This window comes from Biomphalaria glabrata, chromosome 11 (genome assembly GCF_947242115.1).
Source record: "Biomphalaria glabrata chromosome 11, xgBioGlab47.1, whole genome shotgun sequence".
NCBI classification, from domain to species: domain Eukaryota; kingdom Metazoa; phylum Mollusca; class Gastropoda; family Planorbidae; genus Biomphalaria; species Biomphalaria glabrata.
In genome coordinates, this window is record NC_074721.1 from 7,276,401 (window position 1) to 7,302,627 (window position 26,227).

Genomic DNA, 26,227 nt, shown 5'->3' on the forward strand with positions numbered 1-26,227 from the left:
TATATATATATATACATATAAATTTATTAATTCTTGTGTTTTCAGGTAAAAGAAATAATTATGCGAAATTTCAGCTTGATCCGAGATAGGGTGTCGGGGAAATAATGTGTACAAACCTTTGATCAGACAGACAGAGTGAGTTGATATACACTTTATAAGAAAGGGAGCAAAAATGGACCAAGTGATGTTTGAATCTGCTTTGATCCCAGCATTACCATTTCTTTCTCTTCATTACTGCTTATCTTCATAAGTTAAATCTTGGTTAATTCTTACAAGTACCACGCCATGGTATTGACAACAATAGTTCTGTTGTGTACTGACAAAAGTTTTATGGACAAACAAGGCTATCATGACTATCAATGATTACATAAACACTAGGAATAGATTAAGAAGTGAAAATGCATATTTAGTAAGATAATCAAAGTGACCTGTAAATAACATTGTAGCAAAATAATCCAAGACTAAAGTACAATAATTAGAAAACTGCAATCACAGAATAAAGTACCACAACTAACTAGAAAACTACAATCAAAGACGTAAGTACCAAAATCAGAAAACAACAATCACAAGCTGAAGTATCACAACTAGAAAACTGCAATCATACACTAAAGTACCACAACTAAAAAAAACTACAATCACAGACGAAAGTACCAAAACTAAAAATAATATTCAATCATGGATTATAAACTGCATCTACAATCAAACCTTTAAAAACAGTAACAATATCCCAAAGGTGGTTATTCCACTCTAACAAATTGATCATTAATATCCTAAAAGATTCTCAACTCTTTTAAAGTCTTAGTAAAGGAGGGGGCATATTCAACACGCATGTCACAGACAACAACACCGCCAGCAACAACAACAACAAAAAAAAAAGAAGTCGATTCCAATGGAACTTGATCCATAAAACGTAATTAAGCACTAAAAGAAATAGTTCCAATAACACCACCTCAAGGGTCGAAATGGCATGCGGGCCTTAGTTTGGCCATAAGTTCAGTCAGTTTTTGGTTCCATTTCTCCCTCCTGTATCATTGTAATTTAACTCCTTCCCTTCGTCTTCTGTCTTTTTCTTTCCATGTTTTGTTCACATCACCCTCAGTCTTTTTCTGCATGAATATTTCTTTCTTTGCCTTAGTTAGCCATTCTCTCTCTCTCTCTCTTTCAATCTTTCTCTCTCTCTCTCTCTCTTTCAATCTCTCTCTCTCTCTCTCTCTCTCTCTCTCTTTAGTGTATGTATGTTTCTTGAAGTTTTGTATTTATGAGACACACTAGTACCAAGGCTAAACAATAGGGCGTTATCTAAGAAGCGGAAACACTATTGTTCTTTATTACAGCCCATGTATCCCAGAATTCCCAGCTCCTCGGACTGAAGCACTGAGCGTTCTTGAAACTCCAATTACGTCTGAAATATATTGCCGTAATAATGAAAATGTCAAACTTGAATGGGATCTTGCGCAGTGGATCATAAAGAACATTACAGGCCTACTATTTGATAGCCTACAAGATAAGTTGTATAATTAATGATCTATAAATTTATGGGATACTCTCCTCGTTTCTATTCTATATGAAAGTGAAAATTCGATGTGCTATGTAAATCATTGTTTAGTGATAAAGTTGTTTTGATGCATTAGTTACTAAATACTTAGGACTTTTTTTTAAATCTGAGCGTCAGACCAACAATCCTGGAGATTATTTATGCAGACAATAAAATAATATTTTTTAATAGAATGAAGAAAAGAACACAACCAACAATGGATAGAAAGACACGAAACTCGTAAAGAAAAATGTATAACAACAGAAGAGATAGCAACATCTCTTAACGTTGTACAAATGTCGTTTTTAATTTGTTACATTTTTCCGTCCGCTAACCTTAGTTATAAGGTAACCCTTTCCGACGTTATGATGTCTGGGTCCAGTCGTGTCTATGGTTAACGAGGGCGTGACGTGGTCAGCACAACGACCAACTGCTTTTAGTTTCGGTACTCCGATATACGTCAGGTACCAGTTATAGTTGGGTGGCTTTAGCGGCGTCCCGAAGCTCATATGATTAAGTCTTCAGCGGGATTCTAACTCGAGACCGCTCGGTTCAGAAGGCAAGTGATTTACAACTCAGCCACCACATCCCGACATCTACATTTAGGCGTTTGCCAAATACGTAATATGCAAGTAAGTAATATGTAATTAACATGCAGGGTATATGTAAGCAATAGTGGAAGTATTTAAGCACTATGTTAGAAATATGTAAGTAATATATAAGCAGCATGTTAAAATGATGCAAGAAATATGTAAGTAATATATAAGCGGCATGTTAAAATGATGCAAGAAATATGTAAGTAATATATAAGCGGCATGTTAAAATGATGTAAGAAATATGTAAGTAATATATAAGCGGCATGTTAAAATGATGCAAGAAATATGTAAGTAATATATAAGCAGCATGTTAAAATGATGCAAGAAATATGTAAGTAATATATAAGCAGCATGTTAAAATGATGCAAGAAATATGTAAGTAATATATAAGCAGCATGTTAAAATTATGTAAGAAATATGTAAGTAATATATAAGCGACATGTTAAAATGATGCAAGAAATATGTTAGTAATATATAAGCAGCATGTTAAAATGATGCAAGAAATATGTAAGTAATATATAAGCAGCATGTTAAAATGATGTAAGAAATATGTGAGTAATATATAAGCGGCATGTTAAAATGATGCAAGAAATATGTAAGTAATATATAAGCAGCATGTTAAAATGATGCAAGAAATATGTAAGCGATGAACGATAGTGTTGTAACTCCTCTCCCGCGCCACACTGATGGTGCGCATCAGAGCACTCTCAAACATAAGTAGTGGAGAAGATATGTTTAATCTACAGGAAGAAGGATTGTTGTAGATCCGGCCAAAGTTATGGGAGTCTGAACAGTCTAGGGGCTAATTTCTGTCTTGTGTGATACTAGTGAAGTGTTTGGAAGATCTGGAGCGACACTAGGAAGTTTGTCGGTGGTCTGTTCTGCTGTTTTGGTATTATTTAGGACTCTTCGAACTTAAGACATTACTCCCTGTGACTTGATAGTGGAAGTCCAAGTCTAACTATTTGTTTATAATAAATACATCGGTTATTACTACCTCCTGACTTTCGTTGAGTGCATGCTTTAGAGTTACAACACTATGTAAGCAAGATGTAAGTAGTATATAAGTATTTTTCCTATAAGCCATATATAAGTGTAAGTAACATGCACATTAGAAATTTCGCTGAGCATATTCACTTGTTATCCCTTTGCTATTTGATGCGTGGAAAGACTGCAGTGAAGCGATATTTTAACAGTGATCATCATCATTATCATCATCATCATCTGCCCTTTGACTTTCCTCGAAGGGGTTATGTGGCAGTTCGCCTATCCAAATCCCTCCATTTTTCCAGGTGAGCAGCTTGTCCTTAGCAGGACATCAAGAGAGAGGCAGGGTCCATTCTTTTACGTTGTACTTTTCTTTGAACGACCCTTCACTGTACATTGAAGGATGACTTTACACAGTGAATCATGTCTTACAATAGGACCAAACCAGCTCAGCTTTCGTCTCTTCAGTCTTTGGCAATTCCATACTCTGCCAGCCAGAGTGTTGACTTACAACAGTACAAATTCATTTGTCTTCTTTTCGTGGTATCTAATACCCTGCATATTTCTGTAGCATTTACTCTCAAAGAGTGGTCGAGAGGCTAAGTACACTTGAACTTGGTTTGTCTTGGCTACTTATGAAAGGGGGCTTGAGGTTTGACACCCGACTCGAGCAGAGTTGTGTTTACTGAGCGCCTAAAGGCAGCAAGGAAAACCTTCTTACAGATACCTCCTGCCCCCAATGATCCACAAATGAGATTGGACCATAGTGCCCTTAGCTTGCTATAAGCAGGAAAGTAGCGCTATATAAAAGCTATAATAAGAGGCTTGAATTCTTCTGTAAGTTTCAACGTTCAGTGTCCAACTTTCACAACCATTTGGAGAATGGAGTCCACTTGCGAAGATTACAGTTTTCAGTTTACTTAAAAGCGGATGTTACTCTTCCAAATTTTCCAGTTTGCTAACGACAACGGAGGCCAAGCTTAGGCAGGTTTTATTTCTTTTATTGATCCTCCATCTTTTGCTATGTTTGACCCTAGGTATTTAAATGAGTCAATTTCTTCTAATGTTTTGTCATTCAACTGAATGCACCATCTTGTACTAGTATTTTTCTTTTGTCGTGCACTAATTTCCATGTCAACTGCGCAAACTGCAGCATCCGGTTTTGAAGAAAGATCTAGACTAATAATAAAATAATTTTTATGGTTAGAATTTACGATTTCAGAACTTCTGAAACTAAAGTAAGTTAATGAGTAGACTTGTCACAGCCTATCTATTCACTCAATCGAAAGTGGAATTTTATGTCCATTCAAGCGTTTTGTGTCATTCAAAGGTCATAACACTTGAATATATTATGCAAATAAGACACACATTGTAATTCAAGGATCAACAAAATAAATCATATTACGTTGTACTAGCGCAGTTTTCGGTTATTTTATTACGCTACAAATAACACGAAGTATGTATGCAATGACACAAGCTTCTAACGCTAATTTTTTTATGATTTAAGATGTTGAGGTCTATAATTTTTATAACGCGTTATATAAGAATGCTATTTTACAAAAAAAAAAATAAAGACCAAAGTTTTGTTCGGTTTAGTGATCTCTTAAAAAAACGATTAGGTAATTTGGTTCACGTGAACTGGTTAAACATTTTGGCCTTTCCTCTTTTTCTCTGTAGCCAAAATAAGTTGCGAAAAAATTTTAATGTAAAGAAAGCAATTGATCTCTCCTGACAATGCGTGGCAAAGAGCTTGGCTGCCAAAATGATGGGATCTCGATGTTATAGAGAGTGTGTGTGTATGTATTTCTACGGTGATGGTTGGAAGGGGTTAGCTATGCAGTGCGGCACTTTCGTCAGCTGACTTGGTTGGCTACAGGCGACTCCAAAACTAAAGACTGAAAAGACGTGTTATTGTAGTCAGTTAGATTTTGTTCAGAATACCATTATTACTAAAGTCTGCTATATTTATTTCATTTTATCTCAAGTTGAATTTGTTTATATTGTAATAAAGGTTCTATTTAGTTTTGTTCACAAAAAAGTTATTCAAGTCATCTCAAGTTTTTTAAGTGAAGATAGCTTACGCCTTCCGCGGTCTAGTTGCATACCAGTAGTTTGGTGCTACAAGTCAACGACCGTCTACAGCACTCGGGTCCGAATCTCGGTGAAGACTGGGATTTTAAATTTCGGGATTTGTAGGCTGCCCACGGGTCCAATAAGCTCGTATGGGTACCTGACATTAATTGGGGAACGTAAACGCGGTTTGTCGTTGTGCTGGCTACATGACACCAATGGTAAAGGTCGGCATAGAAAATAATGACCTATATCTCATCACCCCTAGTGCGGCACTGGGAGTCAAAGGCCAAAGTCAAGTCCCAATAGATCGCAAGGTCAGAGGGTACATTACTTTCGTTTATTAATAACTGACCACTGACCAGTATAAATCATTCAAAATTGATGCGGGCTGGGGTGTAGTGTGAGAAAGTAAGGGGAAAAAAAACCTAGATGTACATATAATGTACAAAGAAGTTATTCCTAAAGACGAGAATACGCTATACCTTAGGAACCTTAGTACAGGTTGTCCATCCGTCACATGTGTACATGAAAAGCTAAACGTGAAATAAAAATCCGATTTCACAATCGCTTGTATCTAACTTAAAATAGCTTCAAAGTTTAGTTATCGTGCTAAAAAGCCTTTTTTTTTTTTAAATTAAAGGTGCATACCTTTTTTCCATAAAAAAGCATCTTATTTAAATAAAGATGACATGGTTATGCATTGGTGTACCGTAATTATATTTTTCGAACTTTGAAGCACCACTTTGGGAGGATCAGTAAACTGAATTAGCATGTCCATAAATTGTTAAACACCTCCCGTGTTCTTATGAGCAACAAGTCATTATAATCAGATAAAATGAAGATCTTCAAGTGTTCTTTAACTAATTAAAAATATTAATGATTTAAAAAAAAATTAATTAACAGTAAAAACGCTGTACAAATGTAAAATGACTGAAAAGGCCCACGAGCTAGTGTCGCTTTCAATGTAATACAAAATTTTATAAGGAATGATTTTCACCGTGCTTGCGATTTGGTCTAGCTGTCATCATTTTTCTATTTGCTGTTTCGGTGTTTGGGTATCACGGGAAACAAAGATGTTCGAACCGCCAATCTATGATTCTTGTTCATATAATGGCACTTTTCTTGTGGCGAATTAGTCCGTCTTGAAGCGGATGCATGCGGTAAAACATTAAAACTGCACACAGATTTGAAACGCTACACCTTTTTGAAAACAAAACTATAATCGGACAAAGGAGATAACCGCTGACAAGTCAGGAGTGACACGCAAAACTGGTGTTACATCGACTGGTGTTACATCGACTGGTGTTACATCGACTGGTGTTACATCGACTGGTGTTACATCGACTGGTGTTACATCGACTGGTGTTACATCGACTGGTGTTACATCGACTCGTGTTATATTGAATGCTGTTACATTGACTGGTGTAATATTGACTGGTGTTACATCGACTGGTGTTATATTGAATGCTGTTACATTGACTGGTGTAATATTGACTGGTGTTACATCGACTGGTGTTACATCGACTGCTGTTACATCGACTGGTGTTACATCGACAGGTGTTACATCGACTGGTGTTACATCGACTGGTGTTACATCGACTGGTGTTATATTGAATGCTGTTACATTGACTGGTGTAATATTGACTGGTGTTACATCGACTGGTGTTATATTGAATGCTGTTACATTGACTGGTGTAATATTGACTGGTGTTACATCGACTGGTGTTACATCGACTGGTGTTACATCGACTGGTGTTACATCGACTGGTGTTACATCGACTGGTGTTACATCGACTGGTGTTATATTGAATGCTTTTACATTGACTGGTGAAATATTGACTGGTGTTACATCGACTGGTGTTACATCGACTGGTGTTACATCGACTGGTGTTACATCGACTTGAGTTACATCGACTGGTGTTACATCGACTGGTGTTACATCGACTGGTGTTACATCGACTCGTGTTATATTGAATGCTGTTACATTGACTGGTGTAATATTGACTGGTGTTACATCGACTGGTGTTATATTGAATGCTGTTACATTGACTGGTGTAATATTGACTGGTGTTACATCGACTGGTGTTACATCGACTGCTGTTACATCGACTGGTGTTACATCGACAGGTGTTACATCGACTGGTGTTACATCGACTGGTGTTACATCGACTGGTGTTATATTGAATGCTGTTACATTGACTGGTGTAATATTGACTGGTGTTACATCGACTGGTGTTATATTGAATGCTGTTACATTGACTGGTGTAATATTGACTGGTGTTACATCGACTGGTGTTACATCGACTGGTGTTACATCGACTGGTGTTACATCGACTGGTGTTACATCGACTGGTGTTACATCGACTGGTGTTACATCGACTGGTGTTATATTGAATGCTTTTACATTGACTGGTGAAATATTGACTGGTGTTACATCGACTGGTGTTACATCGACTGGTGTTACATCGACTGGTGTTACATCGACTGGTGTTACATCGACTTGAGTTACATCGACTGGTGTTACATCGACTGGTGTTACATCGACTGGTGTAATATTGACTGGTGTTACATCGACTGGTGTTATATTGAATGCTGTTACATCGACTGGTGTTATATTGAATGCTGTTACATCGACTGGTGTAATATTGACTGGTGTTACATCGACTGGTGTTATATTGAATGCTGTTACATTGACTGGTGTAATATTGACTGGTATTACATCGACTGGTGTTACATCGACTGGTGTTACATCGACTGGTGTTACATCGACTGGTGTTACATCGACTGGTGTTACATCGACTGGTGTTATATTGAATGCTTTTACATTGACTGGTGTAATATTGAGTGGTGTTACATTGACTGGTGTTACATTGACTTGTGTTACATTGACTTGTGTTACATTGACTGCTGTTACATTGACTGGTGTTACATCGACTGGTGTTACATCGACTGGTGTTACATCGACTGGTGTTATATTGAATGCTTTTACATGACTGGTGTTATATCGACTGGTGTTACATCGACTGGTATTACATTGACTGGTGTTACATTGACTTGTGTTACATTGACTGCTGTTACATTGACTGGTGTTATATTGACTGGTGTTACATCGACTGGTATTACATTGACTGGTCTTACATTGACTTGTGTTACATTGACTGCTGTTACATTGACTGCTGTTACATCGACTTGTGTTACAGCGACTTGTGTTACATCGACTGGTGTTACATCGACTGCTGTTACAACGACTGCTTTTACAACGACTGCTGTTACATTGACTGCTGTTATATATTACCAGCATCGAAAGGTATTACATTTCTTGATTTATTTGTCTATTTGTCTAACTAGGGGTGATAATTAAAAACAACAATCACATTTTTTAAAAATCCTTTAAAAAACTATTCTTAACTAAGGGAAAGAACTCAGTTCTACGTCTCTCAATAATGTAGAAGTTTTTTCCTTTATTCGATGTCCAACAAAATAATCAATTACCAAAAACTAATTGACTAATTGGTTAATATTTTAATTGATTAATGTTTTGCTAGATATAATAGATAATTGTTTTAAGTTTCAAACTGATGCGAGAATGGCTGTCGGAGCAATAACGTGTACAAACTTTTTACCAGACAGACAGAGTTTTGTAAAAAGTCTTATTATTTTTCTGTTTCTATACTGTTTGGAGAAAATTACAGATGGAAAATAAATTAAAAATAAAAAAAAAGATGAAAGATCGAGACATAGATTCGTGAAAATTTGAGAACCACAAAACTACCACATGAGATCAAATACTACCTTTGGTACGCGTATCGAAGTTTGAAAAGCATTGTTCTACCGTATAATGATGTATTTTTCTATCTATATGTTGAAATTTCTACTTTCGAGGCGCACACCAGTATGGACGAAACCAATTTTATCGCTTCTCTTATTTATTTTAGAATGTGCCTGATGAACTGAAAGAATACAAAACAATAAAGAATCTCCACCTATCCTATCGAAGAAACGTCTGTCATTTATAAGATAAGATTATATAAAACCATTTGTATTTTCTCCCCAACTCGGACCTTTTATGTCATCGGTGCTGCTGTATTTTGGCTTTACTGAAAGTTCATAGAGACCAAAGTAGATTGACTTTCTCTTTCCTAGCCTCGTATCTCTGTTTACTCACCCTCTCTCCTGTCCAGGACTCCCCGCGTCATTCGAAAATTGACTTTTTGATTCAGTTTGAGGATGTTTTGACCAACGTAAAGTGGGGGTAACACATTTTTCAGCATGTCCTTCTCCCTTCCTACCAGACCAACTTACCCCCCCCCCCCCCACCTTTCAGCGTGCTACCCCAATCGTTTACTCAATATCATAGTGACCCCCCCCCCCAAAAAAGGACTAGAACAATGGTACTAGTAACTATCTCCCCTCCCCCCCCCCAAACTCTTTAGAACCTCCGATATGACGTAGACAGTTCACGAGGGCGCAGCTATGTTAATGAGTTGTCTAAAAATAGATCGAAATAAAAAAAAAAAGGATCTTATATTGTGAAGAACAAAATGAAAGCAGAGTGTTGATTAGAATCTTGTCAGTGAATGAGAGAAGAGGGAGGGCTCTATTGTTTTACTCAGGATATTGCTACTTCGTACCTTGGTGCAAGTTTCGCTGGAAGCTTTGGAGTTTGACCCAAAGACTTGATTTAAAATCCTGTTTTCAAGCTGTTTTACAGCGAAAATAGTGTAATTTAAAGTATCACATCTTTATAAGGTAATTTTTTTAATTTCTTTTTTTTTTTAGTGATTTTATTTTTATAAAGGGCTACTCATCGGCTACCCTTTGTAATTTGAACCTGTTTATCAGTTTATCTACTACTAAGGACATTCAAACCATTTTTTTTAACCTGTTTGAATCACCCTGCTCTAGTATTTTATAGATTTTCTTTAGAATTCTAAAAAATTTGAATGTGTAGGGCCCTACTTTGTGGTAAATGTATAGGAGGGCAGTATTTTAATTTAAATTATAGCAAGTGGTGAATAACCCCCACACACACACACACACACCAAAGTTTAATAACCATATTTTGGCAGGTGGTTAATATATAGTTAAACTTTGATGTTGCAAGTAAGTTTGGAAGGGAATGCCAAAAAATAATGTCATAACAAAGACCTGAAGGAGATCCCGCTATACCTTTGTCCATGACATCTGATCTTGGAACTCCGATCTGGAAATTTTCCATGATAAACAAAACAATGTCATTGACGCTAGATTTAATTTCATTATTGCCAACTTAATAAAATAGAATTGAGCCATAATTGTAAAAATATCTAAATGTGTAGCGTTTTAAGTTCGTTTCAAATCTCCTTTATAACTGCTAATTAATGGCTCATTTCTTGTTGAATACGTTTTAAGTCTTAGAGTGACAATCTGATACTCCCTCTTTATTGAAATTATTTTTTTTGCAAGAAACGGAGGAGTCTAGAATATTTTATTCTGTGCGTGAAATTGTATCAAAAATTATCATGCAGCTTTTAAATGGACTCCTCCTTTTGAGCTAGCTATTTATAGCCATAAATGACAAGCTCCAATAATTAAAACATAGGTCGAGTACTTTATGACATATTTTTCACAATGCCGGTCTTAACCTCTTGATAGCAAAAAAAAAAAATCCACAATTTGTGAAAATTTATGCGCTAGTGATAAGTTTTAGGTTTTCGTACTTAATAAAAATAAATTAAAAACGATTTTCTATTTATGCTAAAAAAAAATATTAATCATTATTTTAACTTTTAATTATCTCTTTAGTCATCGAAAAGTATTACATTCCTTTATAAAAAAAAATTATTTCCTATAAAAAGGGATAAATGAATTAAGAAATATGTTTGTATATCAATCCATTTGATCCGAAACATCACAGTCATGTGACTGTTCCAATGTGACTTTCATATTACCTTTTTAGATAATATTAAAACAAAGAGATATTAAAAATACGTTTTAATGGAGCAAATTTTGTTGCATTTCAAAATTTATCTTTAAAAAAGATAGGTGGAAAGAAAAATTTCACATCTAAAAAATTTTTAGGGGCTATTAATAGTTCCATCTTTTAATCCTATCTTTTACAAAGCTTATATCAATTCACTCTGTCTGACTGTCTGTCTGTCTGGTAAAAAGTTTGCACTCGTTATTTCTCCCACACCCTAATACCGAATTTAGCTGAAATATTGCACAATTATTTCTTTTACATGACAACACAAGAATCAATAAAAAATAAATTAACTATTGGTAATTTTTTTTTTGGTATCGTAATAAAAGGGAAAGAGAGAATTAAAATATAATATCAAAATATTACTATCTTAGGTTTTTCAAGATATCTTTAAGTAACCTTTTTGTAAAAACGCATTAAAATTCAAGAAAAGTATAATTATATATTTTTAAAATTTTAATTTTAGTAAAACGATAAAATTTATAATAATATCTATTTGGTCATCATACCTAAAAGATAGCTTCATATCAATAAGCTGCTAATAAAAATCCTTTGAGGAAATAGAATAATTCTTCTCAGATAAACTATATCACATATACATATAAACCTACAAACATATAATCAGTTGTTTTTTTTCACATACGCTGGGCTAAACCAGGTCCACGTGCCGTGGGTCATTAACCTACTTAGTGCAAGGCAGAGCGCCTTTAAACCATTATCTGTTAATTAGTCCAGCTGTTAATTGAATTAATCTCAGTGCACACTACTGCAGTTGGCATAGATAGATCAAAACATAAAAAAAGGTAATGACATCTCATCTAAACAAAACAGAGTCGTCGAAGAGATGATGAACATTTCAGGACAGTTACCTGTTTTGTCAAATCTTTTAATCCGACTTTTAAATTATTTGTATTTTATTTTAAAATCACTCGGAAAGTGGAAACGAGTCATAGCAAAAAAAATCATGAAATATAGTTTTTATAATTATTACAATACCTCCAATACGGCTGTTACGATTTTTCTAGAAATTTGACAGGTGATGCATTTCTTTGAGAAAAGAATTACTAGCTCGTTGGCCACACTGAGAAAACTGTAGTTTAATATATAAGTAACAAAGGACAAACAGGTCAACTGAAGGCTTTTATGTGTTGTTTGTCCTTTGCGTTTGTTCGTAGCTGATGAAGACCTCGTGGCCCAAACAACCGCTGTTGTTTTTTTTTTTTTTTTTTTTCTACTTTTGTAGAACATGCATTATAAATGTCTATGGTATATTTCTAGCAGGTTATTTACCCCCGCTGGAGTAAATGTTTTGATTATACATTAACTCTTTCTCTCCTAATTGACGATCCTGATTTGACCCCATCAAATAAATTTTTGGTTTTAGAAAGTGTAACTTGTGTTATATAAAAAGAGCATGCACTCTCCTATAAATGTATACCAAAAGTTAAGGTTTTCTGATTATATTGAAGTTTAATCATAACAGGGTAGAACGTAAAAAAACGAACAATTCTGTCAGAACGTGGAAAAATAAATACGGAGATAAAGAGTTAAAAAGATAACATGAAATCAAGAGTATGGTTCGTTGTGTCCGAAATCGAGTGAATGTTTACCCCACTCGCTGGTATTGTCGTAATTACCTATTACTGAACAGGAAGCTCGAGATATGCCAAGAATGAAGACGCTGTCGTAATATCTACATCTAGATTTAATTATGTTGTTTGAAGGTACAGAAAAAAAGGGAGTTAACGACCTGGCTAAACACGCACTATTTACCAAGCATGAATAAATAGAATTTTACATTCAATCCACTAATTAAAAAGTTGCTGAATCCAAAGAGCAAAGATTTACAGGTAATGTGCAAACATAAAATCATATTTTGGGGGTGTCCATATTGACTTGACAGGGAAAGCTCGCCCTCACCCCCCCCCCAAGCGCCATTTGCACATTATGTTACTCATAACTTAAGCGGCCCTGTGATCTGCACTTAATCTGCAGCTATGATTGCTTTATACACACAATATGTTTGTAGAACAGATACGGTTCCAGATAATGTTATTTTGTTATTATCAATAGAGAGAAAGGTCAGCTGTCAGAGAGCAGTATTGTGTAACTCCTTCCCCTAATGACGATGGTTTATTGTCAATAGCCGGATATGCGTAAAAGGACAAAGAGGCCCGAATTTGTTATTAATATAGCTTTAAAGAGATCATATTGATTGAACGTGTTTATTGCAAATTATTATTATTATACTACTATAGCTTTTATATAGCGCTACTTTCATGCTTATAGCATGCACAGAGCGCTTTTGGTCCAATCTCATTTGTGAACCAGTGGGGGGGAGGGGGTATCTAGGAGTTGGTTTTCCGTGCTGCCTATTGGCGCTCAGTAATACAACTCTGCCAGAGTCGGGTGTCGATCCTCGTGCGTATGTTTGAGTAAATGGTAAAGTCCTACTCACCCATTGAACAGTCAGGGCCTGTATACAGAGGATTACACAAACACATGTAGCCATCTCCCTGGACCACACAAGTTCCATCGTTTAGGCAAGGGTAGGATATGCATGGGCTCACTGGTGAACACATTAAAAAAACAATACATGTAATAAAGATTGTATATGATACATTAGCCTCTCTTTGGCTCATTGATACAGCGGTAGTTTAGAACATACACTCTTCAATTTGGACCAGATTGTCTTTTTGTTTTACCTACACCAATTTTTCGACCAAGGGACGATATCAATTTTTGACACTCGTGTCGCGGCCCGCGGGCAATATCACCGCAAAACAAGCAAAATATAAAACATACTTTTCTAAAAAAGCTATATAATAAAAAATAAAACTTCACACTTACAGTTATATCTCTCAGTAATGTAGAAGCTATTTCCCTTATTCAATATCAAACAAAATATTTAAGTACCAATAATTAATTAAATAATCGTTTATTTTTTAAATTGATCCATATTTTATAACGTACATATGTCCAATGTTAGAAGTTTAAACAAGATAAAGTGCTCAATAATAAATGGGGCCAAAACCCTACATACTTAGCCACATCTGTGAATACCGAACGATCAATTTCTCTTCTTGGTATCTAACAAAATAATTAATTACCAGTAATTAATTGACTAACTGGTTAATTTTAATCTTTTTAAATTAATTCATGCCATGTCTATGCCAATGAATAATTGTGTAAAGTTTCAACTTGATTCGAGAATGGGTGTTGAAGAAATAAGATGCACAAAGAGACAGACAGAGTGATTTGATATAAGCTTTGTAAAAAAAAAAAAAAGCATGGAGTCCATCATAATTGAGCTTTTCAAACTTTATTACATAATGTGGGCTGGAGTTTAGACGGGCGTAATATGGCCCTCAGGTCATAGTTCGTGCATCAGCGCTTAAATCTCTATGGCGTCTACTTTTGTTGTCCTGTCATCTCAATTTCTTTCCTTGACTGATGTACACAAATGTACACAGTGTACACAAATATAAACAGTGTACACAAATATAAACAGTGTACACAAATATAAACAGTGTACACAAATATAAACAGTGTACACAAATATAAACAGTGTACACAAATATAAACAGTGTACACACATATAAACAGTGTACACAAATATAAACAGTGTACACAAATATAAACAGTGTACACAAATATAAACAGTGTACACAAATATAAACAGTGTACACAAATATAAACAGTGTACACACATATAAACAGTGTACACAAATATAAACAGTGTACACAAATATAAACAGTGTACACTTTCTCCTAGTCTTACAATTACTGTGATGTTATTAAAATTGTCTCGTAAGTTCATGCAAGTCTAGTTGTTCATATTAGAAATTTTAAACTCTACAGAGTCGTTTTATTAGTGGCCCTTTCAGTATACTATGCTCAAAAAAGCTCTATGTAATAGGTTTTGAACTGGGATCACGGATAAAAGGTTTGGAACTCACCCCCCCCCCCAATTGATCTCAGACAGACAACATGCTTCACTTCATTAAATAAATAAATAAATTATGGCTTTTATATAGCGCTACGTTCATACTTATAGCATGCTCAGAGCGCTTTGGTCCAATCTCATTTGTGGACCAGTGGGGGGAAGGGGCATCTAGGAGAAGGTTTTTTTACCGTGCTGCCTTTAGGCGCTCAGTAAACACAACTCTGCCCGAGTCAGATGTCCAACCTCGAGCCCCCTTCATAGGTAGCTGAGCCAAGCCAAGAAGAACATTAAGACATATCAGTTACAAACTTTTTTTTTGAGATTTGTTTGTCATCTTAGCTCTCGTGTTTAAGTGTGTAATGTTATCACAGCTCCTAGAGCCTACATTTTGTTTGTTAACAGGGCCTTTTAAATAAAATTATTATTATTATTATTATCGGGAATAAGAATAAGACAATTTTATTTTAATCTCAGAAATTTTTAAATCAACGTTATATATTATTTGTAATACATTAAAATTCTAAAGTATGACCTGAGAACCTTTCTAAGCTACGTCACCAAGGTGTGAATCTCGTTATGTATCGAATCGACTTTTTACCTTTTCGACTGGCAATTCATTTTTTTTTAAGTTTTTCTTGCTTGGTTTACAAACAGGTTAGAAATATAGTAAGAGAGAGAGAGAGAGAGAGAGAGGTATAAAGAGAGATAGAGATAAAGATAAAGAAGGCTGAAAAAGAGTGAGAGGGTATGAAAGAGTAAATAAAGAGAGAAAAAGAGAGAAAGAGATGATAGAGAGAAAGAGTGCGCGAGATAGAAAGAGTGAAAATAGTGAGTGAGAGAGAGAGAGAAAGGGAGAAAGAGATGAGAGAAAGAAATGAGAATTAAAGATATAGAAACAGAAAGAGTTAGAGAGAGTGAGAACGGGAAAGAGAGAAAGAGGTAGAAAAAATGAGATTGAAAGAGAGAGAAAAAGAGAGAGATAGTGGTGACCAATTATAAAGCAAATGATACTATCAAGATAGGGGTAACCAATTATAAAGCAAATGATACTATCAAGATAGTGGTAACGAATTATAAAGAAAATGATACTATCAAGATAGTGGTAACCAATTACAAAGCAAATGATACTATCAAGATAGTGGTAACCAATTATAAAGAAAATGATACTATCAAGATAGTGGTAACCAAGTATAAAGCAAATGATACTATCAAGATAGGGGTAACCAATTACAAAGCAAATGATACTATCAAGATAGTGGTGACAAATTATAAAGAAAATGATACTATCAAGATAGGGGTAACCAATTACAAAGCAAATGATACTATCAAGATAGTGGTAACCAAGTATAAAGAAAATGATACTATCAAGATAGGGGTAACCAATTATAAAGCAAATGATACTATCAATGCTTTTATGTTTATATCCACTTTTTACAAACAGAATTTGAATAAAGACATGTTTTTACATGAACAAAAACATTGAGGCGTTGACTATTTGACGACTTCCTAGAATAGATGATTGACCGTGTGACATAGTTGTTATGATGCTCTGAATACCAGCCACATTCACCGTCATCCCCTGACATTGTGTGAGAGGTTTGACCCTAATCCTTACAGCATTATAGAAAAAAACAACACATTTCTTGCTTTCCGCTTTTCTGAACTATCGCCTAAGGCATTATTGGGCATTTCATTGTTTATTATTTATTATTCATATATTTATTTATTGTTAGAAATTACCGTTACTTAATGGGTGTAGCTTTAGTTGACTATGTATGTCATTGCTGTGTGGAAATGACTCATTATTTCTTTGTGTTATCTTGACAAGGAATCACTTGACACTTCCTATTGGATTTAAATAACTATCACAAGACTTTATGTGTGGTAACACTGCATCGAATTGAATTCAGTCAATTTAAAATAATATTACTGGCCTTAAATTTAATCGAATATAATACGACTGGCCTTAAATGTAACTGAATTTAATACTACTAACCTTAATAGTAATCGAATATAATATTACTGGCCCTAAAAGTAATTGGATATAATACTACTAATCTTAATAGTAATCGATTATAATATTATTGGCCTTAAAAGTAATCGGATATAATACTTTTGGTCTCAAATGTACAACAGCAAGGACTGATAAGGCCCTGAGTTTTTTGAGATACGAGGCCACTTATTAATTTCCTCTCCCCCCCCCCCCATTGGGTATTTCAAGCAATTTATTTTCAATTTGCTCTTTCTTGAAAATGATTGAAAATATTAATGGAACATTTTTTGGGGGTGCCCCCAAGAAAGTTGGATCACTCAGCTTGTGTTACCTATGGGTAAATTCGTCACAGTTAACTACTTCCTAAACTGACCTGAGTCACACTTGGGACCTTTCCAGAAGCCGATACACACACGTTGACCATCGTCTGTACAATGAAATCTTGAGACTTCCGGTTCACAGCGCTCGAGACACATTGGACCATAATAAGTTGGACTGCAATAGAGCTGAAAAAAAAAGAATGTAAAAATATTAATCTTTTATTCTTGCTTTCGTTTCAATTTTTTCTCCAATAAATTACAATGTGTGTAAATGGCTTAATACTATAAGCAGTCTTTGAAATGCAAATCCCAAAGTTGTGTAAGTTTACCTTGACCTGCAGCACCATGCTAATCTTGGACATAGTATTTAAATCAAAATTGGTCCAGCCGATTTGATCTCTATTAGGACCCAATGGAAGACCTGACAGAGACACAAAATCAGTTCAGTTTAATACCTTTATTACAGAATAAGAAATTTATATTTTAATGCTCAAATGTATAAACATTTAGGAATTTTCACATTAAAAGTCTCGGGCATGCTTTTTAAAAAAGGGAGCCGTTGTAGCTCCAACGTCTGCAGGACAGTAAAAGCGATGGTTGGCAAAGTTCAAACTCCAGACCTCTTGGAGCACATACCTTACGCCAAGTAGCCATTTAATTGGTTGTGCATTGTCCAATGATTATGGTAAGCCATCTACTGATAATGCTATACAAATAACACCAATGTGTTTAAACATTTTGAAATAAAGTACAAATCTTGTATGAATGATAAGAAATGTTTAAAAAGATAGTTACCTGATAAGTCGATAGGAAAATGTCCCAACAATTCCATGTCATGGCCTCCAACCATTCCGTACACTAGCTGAACTTGAAGCATTGGACTCTACAATGGATTGAGGGAAACTTTGTAATTAAATCAATGGCTTTAAATACAATAACGTAGGCCTATATTTGTCTTTTTGGGGGAGTGGAAGCTGAGTGGTAAAGCATTTGGCGTCTGAACTGGGGGACCTGGGTTCGAATCTCGATGAAAACTGGAATATTGAATTTCGTTTTTTAATCGCCCATAAGTCCATCCAACTCTAATTGCTACCTGACATTTGTTGGGGAAAGTAAAATGTCGTTGTTCTGGCCACATAACACCTTCGGCTTTAGAATTAGATGACATTTACTTCATTTTAGATCGCTAAGTCTGAAAGTCGTACTTTACTGTATCAAAATGTGGAGCATAGAGTATTGTCTTAATATGACATCAGATTAGGTGTTTCAGTTAGCATTTGATGCACTACTGTTATTCCAACAGCCATCAAGACACTGTACTTGAGAAAGACCTAGTTAGTTGCTAATATTAGTGGTTGAAATGTGGAATAATTTGGAAATACCGTTTTACTATTATTCTAGTGTTCGCAGAAAGAAAATCTTAATCGACCACCGGTGACAATGGCTATGCTTGCCCTGGATGTGGCAAAATATGCAGGTCACAGCTGGGGCTGCGTAGCCACGGGAAATACTGCATTCCTTATTAATCTTCGGACTCGAAGACAAGCCTTATAATTATTATTATTATAATTATTATTATTATGGTGTACTCATTTTTATTGCTTTCAGACTTTAGTAGAAATACATGGTTTCCTTAGATTGGTGTGTTTGACTCTAGTATTGTGGTGTGAAATTTCAATGTGCTGTGTAATTTTTACAAAGCTTATATCACCTACTCTGTCTGTCTGGCCAAAAGTTTGTACACGTTATTTCTTTGACAATCAAAGATCAAGCTGAAATTTTGAAAAATTATTTGTTTTACCTGACAACACAAGAATCGATGACGACGTTAACCGATTATAGGTCTATGCATCCTCATTATAGGTCTATGCATCCTCATTATAGGTCTATTTATCCTCATTATAGGTCTATGTATCCTCATTATAGGTCTATGTATCCTCATTATGCTGGACTGGCCTGCTCGTGTGGCTTAGATATTAAGCCCGGCGAAACTGCTCTTACTAACAGGTGAAGGGGTGAAGGCGGATACCTGGCGCCACAAAACCGGGAGCTTCGGGCAGATGGAGCTCGTCAGCCTAGTAAGGCAGTTCATCTAGGAGAGGGGTACTCTGACTTCAAACCCCCGCTGCCTTGCGGTACTGAGGCTTCAGGAGACAACCTCGAGGAGAAATCAGGAGTGAAGCCCCTTAGGCGTTGGGAGTATCAGCTACGAAATTCCCTCCGGCAGCTTCTGCAACTGAGTTGGTGCCAAATGTAATGCGATGCGTTCCTTTCGATCACATCAGCAAGGTCGAGAGAGGGATCATGACGCATGGGCCACCCATGACCCCTTTATCCAAGGCCCAGGAATGCGCCCCGGAGAGAAAACTCTGGTGCTGCTGCAAAGCGGCTAAAACAACACGGGAGACAACAGTTACGGGTTATAAGTCCAACTTGATTGGCGTAATGTATGGACGCCACGGGTTGTCTCTGACGGTGGGAGAGGTCTTCGCGCCTCACTGATCAGCTACCGCCCGCCTCAACCTGGGCAGCCCCCAGTCAGTTAGGTGCTGATCCGCCACAGCCTGTCTGCTCTAATGGGTGCTTAGAGCTTAGTTTAAAACGACAAGTAGGCTGGAAACTTGCACCAAGCAACAAAAGAAGAAAAATTAAACTGAAAAAGAAAATCCCTGTCATGCGACTGGCCACTTGGAAAGTCAGGACAATGTGTCCTGGTCTCACTGATGATCTAAGGCAGATCGACGATGCAAGGAAGACGGCAGTTATAAACAACGAGCTAAAAAGGCTACATATTGACATTGCAGCCCTGCAAGAAACCCGACTGGCCGAAAACGGCATGCTTCGCGAGACTGACTACACTTTCTTTTGGAAAGGGAAAGCACAGGATGAGACTCGAATACATGGTGTGGGCTTTGCTGTCAAGAACATTCTTCTTCCCATGATAGTCCCTCCAGTTGGTGGCTCGGAACGGCTACTAAGCATAAGTATGATGACAGCATCTGGAAAAGTCACTCTAATTAGTGCCTATGCCCCCACACTATGCTCACTTCAGGAGGACAAAGACAAGTTCTATGAAGATCTCAAAGAAGCCATTACAAACATTCCTCAAAAAGAACATATGATCCTTCTAGGTGACTTTAATGCCAGAGTAGGATCAGATCACACTACCTGGCCAGACTGTCTTGGGCTTTTTGGAATCGGAAAGATGAATGAGAACGGACAAAGACTGCTTGAATTCTGCACATACCATAAGCTCTGCATTACCAACACATACTTCAGAACAAAACCACAGCACTGTGTCTCATGGAGGCACCCTAGGTCTGGGCACTGGCACCAGCTGGATATGATACTGACACGAAAAAAGGACATTGGAAATATACTGCTGACACGTAGCTACCAAAGCGCATATTGTGATACTGATCATACTTTAGTGTCCTGCCGGTCAAGACTGCTGCCAACTAAGATCCACACTTCACAGGGAAAAAGAAAATCACGCCTGAATACTACTAGCACAAAAAATCCTGATCTTTGCACCGAATTTGAGAACAAATTAGAGGAAGCTTTTAAAAACTTCTCTGTGACTGAGGTAGAAAAAAGCTGGACGTTTATGCGTGATACAATCTACCAAACATCATCACTGGTCTTTGGAAACAAAACCAAGAAAAGCGAAGACTGGTTTGAAGCTAGTCCACCAGAAATGGAAACTGCCACTACGAACAAGAGAGCAGCCTTGCTAATCTACAAGAAGGATCCCACCCCAAGCAACTTAAAAAGGCTCAGAGCTGCACGTAACAATGCCCAAAGAGTAGTGAGACAATGTGCTAACAAATACTGGCAGGAGCTATGCGAAGATATTCAATCTTGTGCCGACTGTGGTAACATAAGAGGACTATATGAGGGCATGAGAAAAGCCTTTGGACCTCACACCAGCAAGTGTGCTCCGCTCAAGTCAAAAGATGGCTCAATCATCAGCGATCGTGCCCTGCAAATGGAACGATGGGTAGAACACTATGCAGAACTCTACCAGATTGAAAACGCCATCTCACCAAATGCTGTTTCCAACTTCCCATCACTTCCAGTTTTGACGGAATTAGACAAAACGCCCTCAGTAAAGGAGCTGAGCATTGCCATTAACATGCTTGCACATGGGAAAACACCCGGAGGAGATGGCATTCCTGCTGAAGTAATTCAGGCTGGAAAACATGCCCTAATCAAACCACTCCATGAACTGCTAAGCTTGTGCTGGGAACAAGGAATGGTCCCCCAGGAATTGAAAGACTCCAACATTGTTACAATTTATAAAAATAAAGGCGACCGCTCTGATTGTAACAATTACAGAGGCATCTCACTGCTTAGCATAATCGGAAAGGCTTTTGCTAGAGTATTACTAAAGCGATTACAGATCCTGGCAGATCGTGTTTATCCAGAGTCGCTGTGTGGCTTTAGGGCAGGTAGATCTACAACAGATATGATTTTCTCTCTGCGGCAGCTACAGGAGAAGAGCAGAGAACAAAAGCAGCCCCTCTTCATAGCTTTTATTGATTTGACCAAGGCCTTTGACCTTGTTAGCAGAAGCGGTCTGTTTGCTGTACTAGAGAGAATCGGCTGCCCAAATAAGTTAAGAAAACTAGTGTCAGCTTTTCACGAAAATATGCAGGGCACCGTTCAGTTTGAAAGTTCTTCCTCCAGGCCATTCTCCATTAAGAGCGGTGTAAAACAAGGATGTGTACTGGCCCCTACACTATCTGGCATCTTCTTCTCAGTCGTACTATCCAGTGCTTTTAAATCCCTGGAAGACGGAATATACATCCATAGCAGATCCGATGGAAGGCTCTTTAACCTGGCACGTCTTAAAGCCAAAACGAAAAGGCGTCGTATCTTGATAAGGGAGCTGCTGTTTGCCGATGACGCGGCACTCGTATCTCACTCACAAGGAGGTCTACAGAAGCTAGTGAACGCCTTAGCAGCTGCTTGTCAAGAGTTTAGCCTTACTATAAGTCTCTCCAAGACCGAAATCCTGGCACAAGACGTCGCAGAAATACCTATAATACAAATTGGGAACCACACCCTTTCAGTGGGGCAGGAATTTACCGACTTGGGTTCAACAATTGTCAGTAACCTAGACTTAGACATCGAGCTGACAAAAAGGATAGGAAAAGCTACCACAGCATTGGTAAAACTCTCCAAGCGCGTCTGGGAAAATGGTAAATTGACCACAGCGACCAAAATCCTAGTCTACAACGCCTGTGTTGTGAGCACTCTCCTTTATGGCAGTGAAAGCTGGTCAACATACATGTACCAAGAGCACAGATTGAATAGTTTCCACTTGCGCTGCCTGAGACGCATAATGGGCATCTCTTGGAGGGACCATGTCTCCAATCAGGAAGTTTTGAGATTGGCCAATATGAACAGCATGTATGCTCTCCTGACACAAAGAAGATTACGCTGGCTCGGACATGTCACCCGCATGCCAGATGGTAGAATCCCGAAAGATATCTTATATGCTGAGCTTGTGGAAGGAGTCAGACCCAAGGGCCGCCCAAGACTAACATATAGAGATGTCTGCAAGCGAGACATGAGAGCCTCAGGCATCAGTGAAAGTATGTGGGAAAACATAGCCAAAGACCGGAGTGCATGGAGACGACTGTGCGTGCTGGGACAACCCTTGCTGAGAACAAAAGAATTGAAGCGGCTTTAATCAAGAGGGAAAAAAAGAAAGCTGCCCTGTCTGCTAGCCCTAAATCAGAGGCATACACATGTACGAATTGTGGCAAAGTCTGCCGTTCTAGAATTGGCTTGATTAGCCACACCAGATTCTGCCCCGTCTCAAGGTTAAGCCGAAACCAGTGACTCACTTGGGCGCATCCATTGCCTTTCGAGACAAAAGGAGCCATATATATATATCCTCATTATAGGTCTATGTATCCTCATTATAGGTCTATGTATCCTCATTATAGGTCTATGTATCCTCATTATAGGTCTATGTATCCTCATTATAGGTCTATGTATCCTCATTATAGGTCTATGTATACTCATTATAGGTCTATGTATCCTCATTATAGGTCTATGTATCCTCATTATAGGTCTATGTATCCACATTATAGGTCTATGTATCCTCATTATAGGTCTATGTATCCTCATTATAGGTCTATGTATCCCCATTCTAGTAGATTGTAATAGATAAGATCATATTGTGACACATCTTAAGCGAGCAGGGAGAGACTAATTTACTGATTGTTTTAAATAATGATTGTTTACTTTATAAATTGGCTTCATAATCTCTCTCTCTTTCTCTCTCTCCTCTCTCGCGCTCTCCCTCTTTTCTTTCGCTCTAGCACCGTCTTTCCTACTCTCCTACTTTCTTTAACACTTCTCACTTTCTCTCCTACAAACCCCCTCTCTCTCTACTCTCTCTCTATCATTGTGCTACGCATCTTTCTTTCTCTCTCATTCTCTCTTACACACACATTGACGCACACACAGACGCACTAAAAACTCAGCTCTGATATATTCTTACATACCTGTGTTTGTACATCCGTCTCTATTCTCAACAACGGTTCCGTTCTACTCAGAACTAGGCCACCTGATGACATGAATAGAAAATCAAATCAGTTTCATTGCATGAGCATAGTTTGTCTTTGTACTTTAGTACTCCAATGGCGCAGTTAAAACAATAACAACAACAAGAATCTGGAAAGGTAAAAGGATCAAAGCGCGCCCAGTAAGGCCGGATTAAGGAAGTGGAGACTGCAGCCGCCCAGTCCGTCAATCTTAAAGGATTCGGGGGGGGGGGGGGGAAGCTCCTTAAACTCAAAACACGCATCTATATCTAGGCTTAAACTTATGTATTTTTGTTTATGGCTGTATTGTAGTGTAATATTCATTCCAGACGGTTTTCAATAGTTCCGGGCTCGAACACTGCCGTCTTCCCCGCAGTCCTGCAATAGTTAAGTTAGAAGGTTAAATTGTGTGGTATTCACTGTTCTCAATAGTTCCGGGTTCAAACACTATCCGACGTTTTCCCCTCAGTCCTGCGATAGATTTGAGCTAGAATGTTAGACTCTTCATTTCTGTAGGAAAGTCTTAAAACACACAAGTCAGATAAATATTGTTCACATTCCCGTGTTAAACTATAGTCCAGAACAGTGGTACTCAAACTACGGCACGCGGGTCAATTCCGACCCATGACGAGGTTTTGTCCGGCACCTTGCAACTTCTGCTCAGTCCATAATAAAGCCGCGGAGACATTGTGCATTGCTATCGACATTGTTTTTTTTTTCTGTGATTGGACTCTTTCTTTCTAAGCGTATGGGTTAAATAAGGTTGCCTCCCCTCACCCCTTGCTTTAATTGTACCTGATTTGGTATCGAAAATATGCATAATTTGTAAAAGTTACAAAATTATTACTATTACTAGTATTACTATTTTTGTTATAATAATATCAGTTCTAAATTTCAGAAACTTTCTTAATAAAAATCTAAGAAGTAAACTTCTTGCAAGGGCATCTTTGTTGCCGCAAAACATAAGATCACTGAATCTCAAAATTCGTCTCAGAACATGTTGCCCTTGACCCGTTCTTTTCACGTAGACTTTAAACATATTTCAGTCCTTATACAAATTTGAAAAGGGACAAAACATTTGACTTCTTTCCCATCGGGCTTCGTAACCAACATGTAATTCAGATGTAGTCTCGTCCTAAATAGTTTCTTCGCCCACGCATCAGACATGACCTAGTTAGTTTTCTTCCTACCTTTTAAGGGGCAGGTAATAAAAGAAAAGGGGGAGAATGGTCAGGGGAGATTATCCAGACTTAACACTCACACCTTAAAGCGCAAAGTCCATTCGTACAAACAGTTTAACTCTAACATGAGCTGAGCTAAATAGGCAAACTCCGTTGATGGGTTAATGTAACTTTTGACGTGAGGATCAAAAGAGGTAGAGTGAATGGGTTAACTAACATGGCGTAGAGTGAATGGGTTAACTAACATGGCGTAGAGTGAATGGGTTGACTAACAAGGTGTAGAGTGTGAATGACATGTTAGCGAGTTATAATTTAACATATTTTTTACTAAGCTTTTATCCACTCACTCAGTCTGTCTGTCTGTCTGTCTAGTAAAAAAGTATGTACACGTTATTTCTCTCACATCCTATCTCGGATCAAGTAGGAACTTCGCACAATTATTCCTTGACATAGACAAGACATGAAACAATAAAAAAAAGTAACCAATTAGACATTAAATTACTGGTAATTCATTATTTTGTTAAATAGCAACATGGGAAATTAATACATCAGTATTCAGAGATATGGCTACATTTGTTGGGTTTAGTCCCCTTATATAATTGTTAACTCTATTTCTCCCTCAAGCATTTTGCGATCAATTTGATACTTAAAAAAAATATTTATTGCTGGTAACGAAACATGAATGAATAAACAAATAATGCTTACGTCGTCAATTAATTATTGGTAATTAATTATTTTGTTTGATATCCAATAAAGGAAACAGCTTGTACATTATTGGTAGATATAGTTTTAAGGTTGGAGATTTAATTCTTTAGATAAGCTTTGTTGCCTTTTTTAATTGTTTTTTTTTTATTTTGCTTGTTTTTATACTACTAGATCTACCTTTGAATTTAATATTTTATTTACAATGTGTTTATTTTATCGTCGTTTCATTGTATTGAAATATATTTTAAGGAAAGAAAAAGCCTAAATGTTAAATTTGTAGCAACATCGTTAGAATAGTATTCGAGATCAGCGTCCACTCTCCATAACTGGGTGACTTAAATAGAAGTGTTGTAAACAAGAAGAAAAATAC

At 37.0% G+C, this 26,227-nt stretch overlaps 2 protein-coding genes across 3 annotated transcripts in view; one reads left to right on the plus strand and one right to left on the minus strand.

Moving 5' to 3' along the window:
• LOC106062514 (neurogenic locus notch homolog protein 1-like) overlaps window positions 1-26,227 on the minus strand; it is a 61,285-nt gene that overhangs the window by 29,215 nt on the left and 5,843 nt on the right. Inside the window, exons 3-7 of the mRNA XM_013220793.2 lie at window positions 23,933-23,994; window positions 18,207-18,294; window positions 17,741-17,832; window positions 17,465-17,597; window positions 13,611-13,721 (exon numbers count right to left, since the gene is read on the minus strand). Coding sequence (XP_013076247.2) covers window positions 13,611-13,721; window positions 17,465-17,597; window positions 17,741-17,832; window positions 18,207-18,294; window positions 23,933-23,994 — 486 coding nt within the window. The remainder of the gene's footprint in view (window positions 1-13,610; window positions 13,722-17,464; window positions 17,598-17,740; window positions 17,833-18,206; window positions 18,295-23,932; window positions 23,995-26,227) is intronic.
• Window positions 1-26,227, plus strand: part of LOC106062526 (contactin-like) — a 134,948-nt gene that overhangs the window by 18,001 nt on the left and 90,720 nt on the right. Inside the window, exon 1 of one of the 2 annotated variants that reach the window (XM_056003768.1) lies at window positions 9,753-9,939. The exons of the other annotated variant lie outside the window; for it this stretch is intronic. The gene's annotated coding sequence lies outside the window, so the exon portion shown is untranslated. Of the gene's footprint in view, window positions 1-9,752; window positions 9,940-26,227 lie in introns of those variants that run through there. 2 annotated transcript variants of the gene reach the window in all.